At 30.4% G+C, this 11081-nt stretch overlaps 1 protein-coding gene across 1 annotated transcript in view; it reads left to right on the top strand.

Moving 5' to 3' along the window:
* Positions 1–7541, top strand: part of chk (chaski) — a 79508-nt gene extending 71967 nt beyond the window's left edge. The window contains exon 9 of the mRNA XM_014435227.3: positions 3097–7541. Within this exon, the coding sequence (XP_014290713.1) occupies positions 3097–3257 (161 nt within the window). The 3' untranslated portion in view covers positions 3258–7541. The remainder of the gene's footprint in view (positions 1–3096) is intronic.
* The last annotated feature ends 3540 nt before the right edge of the window (positions 7542–11081 follow it).

Below are 11081 nucleotides of genomic sequence, written 5' to 3'. Positions count from 1 at the left end.
TGGATAAACGTCATATTCATTAACAACAACACTGCATTATATAATTATTCATTATTTCTGTAATTGTTTATAAAGATTAATATAAGTACATGTTTGTAACAATTTTTTGTTTCGAAAAAATTACTATTTGAAATTAATTTTTTATTTGTTTCTTATCTTTGTTCCCGGTGTAAATTAGGGCTTATGAAACCTTTAAAGGGAGCAAAAAAAAATTCTACTTTTCAGATATTGTCTTATAATTATCTCCCTTGAAAACCATTAAATATTTTCTAAAATCATTTATTACCTCTGTTGTGTGGTATGGATCAAATATGTATAACATGAAACTAGAGGTGTGACATCCCTCTTGTACAAGTGCAATATGTAAAAGAAGTAACATACGCATACATTGTTTGAATCGGATTCAACTTGGAAGTATATTACCTATTTAATGGAATACCTGTGCCAAATCACTTGGCAAAGGCTTATCAAGCGCATCGTTGGCAGAAATTCCGATTAAAAATAAACAACCAAGATCACGAGGCGATTTTCTTCTTACTCAGCCAAGTGAATTATCAGCAATAGCTTATTAAGTGAAAGTTCCGTTTGAGTTTGCAAACATCATCTTTATTTTGATCCACTCACCTATTTAATATTGACTGTAATTTCTTTGGCAGTTATATTTTAGGGTACTATCCGATTATTTAAAGTACTATCAGTTGATGATACAAAAAATTCTTTTTCGTATGTTATCGAACTGTCAAAAAAACAGTTTATTACATATTTTTTTAATAATTTATTTAAATTTAATAAATGAAACATTTTATAACTTTTGCAACAATTTTTACAAATGTAAGGTGTTCTTAAAAGTATTTTTCATTCTGATTTTAGTTTTTTTTTAATCGAACTTTATTTATTGATAGATATTACAATCTGCCACACCGTTGTGGGCAATAGGTAATAGTGATGAATGATCACATTCTTACTAAAATAAAATAAGAATGAAAAATAAATAAATAAATGAGAAAAAGAGAAATACATAAAAATAAATAAAATCTCTCTCAAAATATATACAAACAGAAGGATTGAGAAAATGAACATGATCAAACTATGTACATGAAAAAATACATAAATAAAATAATGATAAAAATTAAAGAACCTCTAGTATAACAGAAATCTAAGTTTGATATCAAAAGTACTTGTGAAGTTGAGTTGCTCGCGAAATAATTATTTCTAAAATAATCTTAATTTATTAAATGAATAATTGATGCGATGAATGTTATTGCAGGTAGATAGTTAACAACCATTCCACTATTTCGTAGCCACTGTCATAGTATAAACTGTATGATAGTTTCCGTCATGACAGTACTTACTGTCGTGGCAATACTTTCGTACTAGATCTGACGTGATAGTTGACATTACTGTGAAGCTACTGTTACGTTGAAGACCGTTTTTACACTTGACCACATCGGCAGCAATTTTTGGCGCTATGAAGTTTCCCATTACATAATCTTTAAGTAATTAGTTATCTTGCTTGGTTGGAGAAATGATGAATTCTTAACGTTCTGTGAACCGGGTTGCAGTTTTTTTAAAGGCCTCCGGTTAAACGAATTTTCGCTTGACCCGAGCAGTATGATGATATCTTCTGTAGATTAAAGTCATTCAGTCAAATTGAAGTAAACTATTTAGTTATTTTTTTCATATATTTTGCTTTATGACATTGAGGGTTGGTTAATCATACAAAAATAGCAATCGTTTACATGATTTTTCCGTACCATTTTTTCAGTCTCAGTCCCTAAACAAATGTGTACATTTTCTGTAGCATACCTTGTGCGCTGCGCAGCTTTTGTCTTCATGAAAATGGCTTATGTTGAAGTATGCGAAGCAACGAACCCCTACGACAGTAAAGATTTTAAAATTTATTTTTATGGTCAAATAAAATTTTATATCAAGATTTGAAACATACTTCTTACAAACCAGGAAGATAGCAATTTGAGGGAACTTATAATTTTGTAGATTCATTGAAAAATAGTGAGGGAAACCAATGAGGATTAAAAGTGGAGAAGAGGGCGTTGTCCAGAAGGGAGAGTGGGATGTTCTAGGAAAAGTTCTTGGTTATCTGGAAATTAGTCCCGGAAAAAGTTAAATTTTCTATACGTTATATCTTTATGACAAGTGACAGCATTCGGTGGGAAATGACTGGTCAAGTTCGATGATCTCTGTTTTGATGGTATCCTTTCAGGCAGTTTAGGCTATATTGGATACATGTGGTTTTCATGCACCCTTGGGGGTTCCAAGGGAACAAAAGATGAGCCTTTCCTGTGGTCTCAAATCTAACATGTGTATTGATACACATTTGAATGTGCTATTTGAGCCAACATCAAGCAATAACGAAATAATATATAATAATAGTTGTCGAAGATTGCTAATAATATTATTTTTATGTTAATTTGCGTAATAGGCACTCACGAAACTATTATAGTCCTGTCTTAGCTTAAAAATTAGGCAGCTACCATAAATATAACAGTTCACTTTCAGTTACGAGAATTCATTTCTAAAGAAACTTCTTCTGTCAGCACAAATAAAATCTCATAGCACTTATCTTGTCAGCTATGAACTACATTTCCCGCCTAAGAGTTTACTGTGTGTCAGAATGGTAGCAAACTAATTTCTCTCCCTACCCAATAAAATTTCGTTCCGTTAGTGAAAATTACCTTTAAATAAACAATGATTGCTTGATCCATAAAAATCCTTCACATTATTAAAAAAAAATCTGATTAAAGATATGAAATCAGCGGAAACAAATTTAATCAGAGAAACATGTAAAATAATGTTGCATTCCAATGTCTTAAGAACGTACTGCCTAGTAATTTATTATATACATAATAGTATTTAGTATCTTAAGCTACTAAAGTTTTACTGATTTTTTGTTCATTTCAAGGTTAATTGTTATTTCCATAATTTTTTTCATGTTTGTGATGTTAATCAAGCAACTAAAAATTAATTAACTGAAAACATTATTTTAATTCCTTGGGCTAGAGAGCAATCCTAAAGTAAGTTTACCATATTTTAATTTATTTGTCATTTTACATTAATTATTGTTTCCCTTGTTTACAGCTTTGATCTTCGACATATTCGGGAGCTGGGAACTATCCTTCTACCTCGCTGGTGCTTGGATCATTATTGCTGGAATCCTCATGTTCCCCGTACCAATGACCAGGAACAAGAAGTTGATCGGGAAAGGCGAGCCGATGGGTGGTCACGTAGTCTCAGCTTAAATCCAATCCTTAACATCATGAATTCTTTTTTAAACTTATTCTGCTTTATTATTATAATCACATAGCTGTCTCTTATAAATATTTATTTTGCATTACTGAATTTTGAGTAATAAACTCGAACTGAAATCTGCAAATATTAAAAAAAATTGTAGCTGTAATGGTTTGATCTTATTCTTCTATTAACATATTCAGAAACAAATTAATTAGAATATCGTTTACATAATGATATGCTGAATAAATTTGACATTTTTACCTCTTGCATGATAAATTTTCTTTTATTAAATTGTTTAATTATAATTTAGTAATTATTTTTATTTAATCTAATAGTATTTTAAATAAATAATTTAATTTATTCAATCCTACTCTTAACGCTTATTGAATATTTAAAAATAAGATAACAGTATAATAAAGTAATTTAATAGTAGGTATCTTTTACCTATCAAATTTATAAAACTTAAAATGTTTTTGATATCTACATAACATATAAAACATATGAGGTTCCTGTTCAACATTGTTAATGTTTATGCATACATATAAAATTTATAAATTATAAAATGTATAATTTAGCATACAATTCCAGAAAATTTAAATTTAAATATAATCTTTATAATTAATGATCTCGGTTTGATACTAAACTGACTAATTACTTCATTTTAACTATATTGAAAGTAAAATCAGTAATCAGTTTTTTTAAAAAATTGTTTCTGTTAAAGAATTATGTTAATCTGTTTATTTATTTACAAAATCAATTATTCAAAATTATCAGGAAAAATTAGTTTATCTAACAAAAAATTATAGAAGTTAATTATAAATCAAGTTGTTATTATTATTCCGTTTATGATATTGGTATTGTGGCGTGAAGGAATAATTTAGGTTAAGGTAGTGGAAGGGAGTAAGGCATCCTTTGCACGCAATATTTGCCACTATGTGCCAACGGGAATGAGGGCGGCCTAAGTCCAAAAATTATAAAATATATATTAAAATTAGGTTTCGTGCCCATTATCGTTCAGTTTAGTATGAAAGTGATTGATACCAACAAAACAATTTTAAATAGGAATATTCTATAGTAAGTCGCATTGAAATTATGCGACATGACATATTGATTTTTTAACAAACTTGTTTTTTTAGGTCAGTTTTGATAATATAAATAATAAATTTAATTTTATATTTTCATTTCACAAACTTCATTTCGTTTATTAATCTTTAAGAATTATTTGAGAAACGTCGGCATTGCAAAGTTGGCCGCTTATTTATTTATTCCTTTATTGAGAAGTAAAATATTAATTACACCATTAATCTGCAACATATTTTGTGTTGTACAGTAATTTCTTTTATTCACTAATTTGTTACAATTTTTGATGCATGTAGCATTTGTATGAATTTAGTTTTGATTCGGGTATTATTTCGAAATTGGTTCGCTTTATTTTACAATGATTTTTTTCTCCAATATTCATTTAACTTCCGTAAGTTGGCTTTATCCTTGGGGTAGGGGTGAGGTAGTGATGGTTAAGTACATCGTGATGAGAGTCCCAGAACTTTCCAGCCGGAGGCCGATTCACGCTTGACTGGAGGTAAAGACGGAGCCTTTGGCGGCATCCTCTTCAAAACTACCTCTGGTCAAGCCGTCCAGTTTGTATCGGCCTTTATGTTGTGAGTTTGATTCTCACCTGGGACAGTTAATATTTATTTCTCTGCGTTCCCTAGAAATGAATTTTGACAATCCCGCAGTACTAGGCGACTACCTCTTATTAGTCGTCAGGTGTTGGCAAAAAGGTTCTCTTTAACCAACTAGCTCCCAGCACTTGTAAGGTTGGCTCATATTCATGTCCAGTCTGGGGAACATATGTAAATATGTCCGAAAATCGATATTGAAAAAGGCCTGTACATTATTGGCAATGATATTCAAATATTCTTGTCAAATTTGTTGGTAAACATTAGAAGAAAATATGGCCAAGTGATAGAATGGACATGAGAGGACTGCCTTCATACTTCTAGCCATGATCACAATAATTTGGTTTTACACTTATTGCAATAATTGGACAATATTTATTTCTCGACTTTGTTTTTCTTAATTGAAAGTTTTTCAATAAAAATAAATCGATCTTCCCAGGAACGAATTAAATTTCCTAGACTTCGATTAAGTTGTTAGGATTAATGAATTTGAATTACTAACTATTATGAGTATCAAAAATTTACGTCATTTTTTTTTTACTACGAAATAATATTCTGTAACCTCGAAAAAAAATCGTATACAGTTCTTTTAAATTAAAATTTAAAACAGTATTTGTTGGCCTTATTTGTGAAACTTGGTTGATTAAGTAATTCTGCTAAATTTTATTAAAAAGAATGGCTTTCAAAAAGTGCCTTTAATATCTAGATCAATTTCCTAATGAATTAAATGTAAGGCTCAATTTGCAATTATTTCTTCATTTATAGATTAAAACGGACGATTTATTATTTTAGCGTATACCAGTTCAAATTCAATTAGATACGTTTAAATATTTTATAGTCTAGGTCGCTAACGCTCAGTTTTTAACTGCGAAATTGGCAATGACTGTAACAATTAGCTCACATATTGAATTAAGTTTAAAAATTATATAAACTTTAAATTATTTTCTTAATAAGTATAGACATTATTTACTTCGCGTTTTTTCGGCCTATAGACAAAGATATTAATTATTAGAATAAGCACATATTAATAGTTCTATTTGAAATAGCATATTTTCTAAAAGTATTTTTGCATCAAAGTTGTTAGCTTTTTAAAAATATATATAGCTATTCGCTTTCTGCCTGTTCATAATGTAATTTCTTGTACTTAAAGCCTTGATATACTTAATTATTGAATTAGGGCATCATAAGGCACCATTATCGCTCAAATTCGATTCAAGTTTAGAATTAAAAATCATTTTGAAGTTGAATGTTTAATATCAATAGTCTTTCGCTTATTAAGCACCGTCCATTTTCACTTTCGACTATAAATCAAAACACATCAAAGCACTATTTATTTTTATCGTAAGCTTTATTGAAGTTAATGAGAAAAACAATCATATCTTTAATTATAATAGAATGTATATTTATCTCGTATCTTAACTATATTTGTATGAACTAAATGGGAAAAGCTTTCGAACGTTATTGATTTCCTTCGTCTGTTGTTAAACCCCCGACAATCGATAAGTATAACTCCACCTCTACTTCGTCTTAAAAAGGCATATTTCTGAACAGCATTAAATTTATTTCTGATTTAAATAACTCTTAATAAGTAATTTATAATGAAATGAATCTTTATCATTAAAAATTGACATTGATTCTAAAATAGGATTTAGATATTATCCTTCTTGTTAAATTACATAAATTTAAAATAAGTATCTTTCTTAAAAGGTATCTACAAGCATTTGTGGATTCTTTCAATCAAACATTTAAAATACTTAGTAAATAGATAATAATATATGTAATATTTAAATCTAGTGAATAGTATATATTTTTAGATTTTAATGTTTCTGATAATATAGAGACTTTATGACCATTTAATTACATGAATAAAGTAATTACATGACTTGTGATGTAATGTTTTGGAATTTATTTAAATAATGTTGCCGATGTTTCTTAGTTAGAATATTAGGTCAAATTTTAGTATGGTGCTTGTTAAATGAATTATTTATATAATAAATTTATTTATTTTAAATGGGTGCCGTTAATATTTATTAAGTTTTAGGGATAGTTATAAAAATAGTGTTTTTTTTTTTAAATTTTCTTTGACCTTGGTACATACTTTCGTCTTGGAAGAAGTATTATCTTAGTTTTTGCCAAAATATGTTTAGAAATACCTAATATCCAAAGATATCCTTTACTTAAATCTTACTTACGTAATGAAATTTTAGTACTTAATATTTTCATTGTGTTTTTAATTATAGTTGCGATTATGTTGTTAACATGTTTTAATGTTCTGTAAAAAAATTTTGTTTAAAGTTTGTTTTGAGGCTGTTATAGTAAATAGGTAATACTTATGGTTCTTTGCGAGTGTGATTGTTCAATTATTATTCCTTTAAACGAAGTTATGTACAAAGAAATGTCAGCATTAGCTCATATTTTAGATAGTAACTTAATTTTTTAGTTTCTAAAAATAGTTTGTAAGTTAGTAATTATAGCTGAGCCAGCAGTATTGGATACATTTCATGAATATTAACTAGAAGACTGCATTGCTCAGTTGTTGAGCAAATTGAATGTTATATACTTAAATAATATTTTGTATATTAAAGGAAATATATATATAGCTTATTTCCATTCCTCAGTTGTTATTATATTATCCTGAAATATCATCTGATACAGAAAACAACAATCATAGTTTTTTTTCAATATTTTAAGGCATCAGCCACTTATGGGGCATTATTGCCAACAATAAGAATTATAGTGTACTATAGTAATATTCAATGTAATACAAAATATCACTTCTTAGTTCTGGGTGCATTATGATCAAGGCCCGGATTTTTATTGAATTGCACATTTTGTTTACGTGCTTTTTTTAAGCCGCAGATCAAAACTCTCAACTAAAGAATCATTATACCCAGATGCAATTAACCAACTTTTATTTTGCTTATTTGACTATAAATCCATTTGTTTGCATATTTGAACTATTACAGTTTAAAAAAAAATTAAAATATAATAATGAGGAGTGACGTTAGCAGCGTGGTAACGCGCCTGTCTGCCTACCCAAAGGTTGCGAGTTCGAGTCCCCGGCCCTATCCGGGATTTTCAAGCATATAATTATACAATACTCACTCACAGCCTTCCCCCGGGCATTTGTGAGGCCCTTTAGCCAATAGGTGGCACAAAAATAGGCATAGGAGTGATGACGACCCCACCCTATGAAACCACGTCATGAAACTTATATTTTCTAAGTACATCGCGCGAGGCCTTGGACCTCCACAGTCTGTCGCACCAATAATAATAATAAAAAGAATGAAGACAAAGTTCCAGACTACACTCGAAGGAAAAAACTTACTTTCAAATTCTTAAAGCTATTAATAAAAAAAAATTAGTTATATAATTCATTTAACCTGTGTAATGTAGTTTTTTCACTTTTTTCATTTCAAGGAAAAATGGACAACCCCGTGAAATGTTGATAAATTTAAAATATTATTGCTGGTCTGAAATTTAAGAAAAGGTGTCATACCCTTGCTTAAAAACACAATAATGAAAATTATTTAAGCTCTTTGGGAGACCATAAGCTATTTTAGCCGTATCTGTGGGTCACATGAGTACTTGCTGCAATACTAGGAATTTTGTATTTTTCAAATAAAGAAACGATATATATCAAAAACATTGTATTCTAAGGATTGTCCTTATATACCCACATTACGAATGATTATCCATTTGTTTTAATATATAATAGTGAAAATTTCAGTAACCTTGCTTTACCCGAACCTTAATGAATTTTGAGGATTTATGATATGTGAATTTCTAATACGGTAAAAAAAATCTCTTGAAGATGAGTATGAAGTGGTTGTGGAAGAATCTCATAGTATCATTCCTTTAATGGTTTGTTCAAACAAACTGTTTCAACCGAAGACCAAAAACCATATTTCGAAAAACATGAATTCTGGTGTAACATCTCGTAGCGACGCCATCTATCAAGGACCGCGAGTACGAACACCGCTATTGCTTCCCGCCTAGACGATGAGATGAAGCTCGTTTCACTTTGGAGCAGTATCGATGTTTTCTGTAGCCTTTTATTGTGTTCATTTATCGAGCAAATTTGTTATAAATCTTATATATAAACATGCAATTCCCATTAAAATGGTAAATATATTGATTTTATAATAAAGTTTACCAAAAAAGAAAATACTGAAACACAAAAAAGTTAGTTCTTACAGACGGTGCCTCTCACAAGTGTGATGGTGATTTTATTGTCCCGGAAATCGTGACGAGGTTGCACCTCACTTTTAAGTTTTTCTAGTTTAATCAACATGGAACGGACACACCAATACGTCAAATAAGTTTTTCACCGTGTACTTTCATGGACCAATGGTAGAAAAAGTGGTATCCAATTTGAATTATGTAACCACACGTAATGCAACATATTCAATTAATGTTCTAGAGGAATCGGAATAAAAAAATTATGGTCCCCTATTAATGTACCCTCCCATCCTCACTTCCAGGTGGCAGGGCAGAAAGAGTCCCAAAAACCCTAAAACCTCACCCCTTTACTCCTTTCTTCTCTTTCACTCCCTCCCCCTACCCTATTTTCGACTTCTAACTTTTATTATTATTCACTAATTATCTATCATCTTTAATTACTAATTGTTTTATTTGTACTTCTTTGCTAAAACATTACGTGGAGGCCCCTCCCCTCCAAATATTTCTAGTATAATTCTCAGAAAATGGATTTATCATACCTCAGGTTTTGAGTAACAACGCTAGAAAAGGGATGTATCTAATCTGATTTATGTAACAAATACGTAATGCAACTTACTAATTCATGTTTTGTTTTTCTTTTTTAGAGGGGTCGGAAAAAAAAAATGTCAAGGTACCTTGGGACAGTACATAAGACTTTCAGTATATTCATCCAAACCTTTTTGCCATGAAGAGTCTTATTTCACGCTATATCCCTGTTGGTCACCTCATCCTTCCTCTAGCTGTTCACCTTTAGTAGGACCCGGCAGCTAGTTACCCACCGGGCCTACATGCCTCCTTCGTATCTACAGGAATAGCACCCGGTAAAACGAAGGTACCTTCCTTCATGACCTGACGGCTGGGCTACCCTCCGGGGTTGCAACTTTCTTCGTACCTACAGGAATAGTACCCGGTAGGACGAGGTTACCATCCTAAGAGAGATTATGGCTGTCATCCCGTAAGTCTTACCCTATCTATTCAGCTCTTAATCAACTACCTTACCTATATTGAACATGCATCGTCGCGGCCTTCTAGTCAAGTGTACATAACATTATCTATTGGAGTCCGATATAACATAACAGAGGAAGACGTTTCCAGTTTATTGGTAATTTTTTTTATCTTGATGCATTCACTCAATTTTATTGTCGTCAAATGTAGAGGTGATGATTCTACGTTTTGCCAAAAAGGAATAGTTTTGACTCCAACAGTGGACCATCATCTGAAATGGGTCAGCATATGATTTTTTACTTTCTGCCGGTGTTTTGTTAGCGTAATACCAATAAATCAAGATTCGTTTGACATTTGAGGCGTATCAGTAGTTTTTTAAGACTGATTTCATAAATTGCTGAAAACATCTGTAGAAAATTTGTTTTCTCTAGAGAATAACGTTGATATTATGTTATGGAAAGTGACTACTGGTAGAAATTAAAATATAGTAATTAACAAAAAATGTCATTGTAAACGTTTTTATTTTTGCAGTTACCATGTTATACTACCGAATACCCAATTTTTTATTATCTTCGACTGTCTTGAAATTCAAATAAAATATTAGGATTTAAAACCAATATCAAAATACGTTTAAGTTAAGAAATCGGTATTTTATCAATGTTGTGTTTAAATTTAAATGAAAATTATTGTTGTGAAGTGTGATATTTGCAAGAGGTATATAAATAAAAAGTTCAAATTCAATAGAATGTAGAAAATTGAAATATTTTATTATGAAAAAGAGGGTCAGGGGTGCGGTCACGAGAAAACAAAAAAAGTTAACAACTATTTATTTGCCTATGTTTCGCCCCACTTTGTAGACCTTCGTCAGGGCTGTTTCTGCTCAGGTCAGTACGAAATTGATATGTATTATATTGTAGTTTTAAAAATTAAATTAGCTCATAATATTGTGGGGACATTTTAGATGTTATCCCGCGCCCCTACAAACTG

The sequence above is a fragment of the Halyomorpha halys genome, unplaced genomic scaffold (assembly GCF_000696795.3).
Source record: "Halyomorpha halys isolate HHAL.00 unplaced genomic scaffold, Hhal_1.1 Scaffold1539.1, whole genome shotgun sequence".
In the NCBI taxonomy this organism is placed as follows: Eukaryota; Metazoa; Arthropoda; class Insecta; order Hemiptera; family Pentatomidae; genus Halyomorpha; species Halyomorpha halys.
This window is presented reverse-complemented; position numbering and strand designations above follow the sequence as displayed.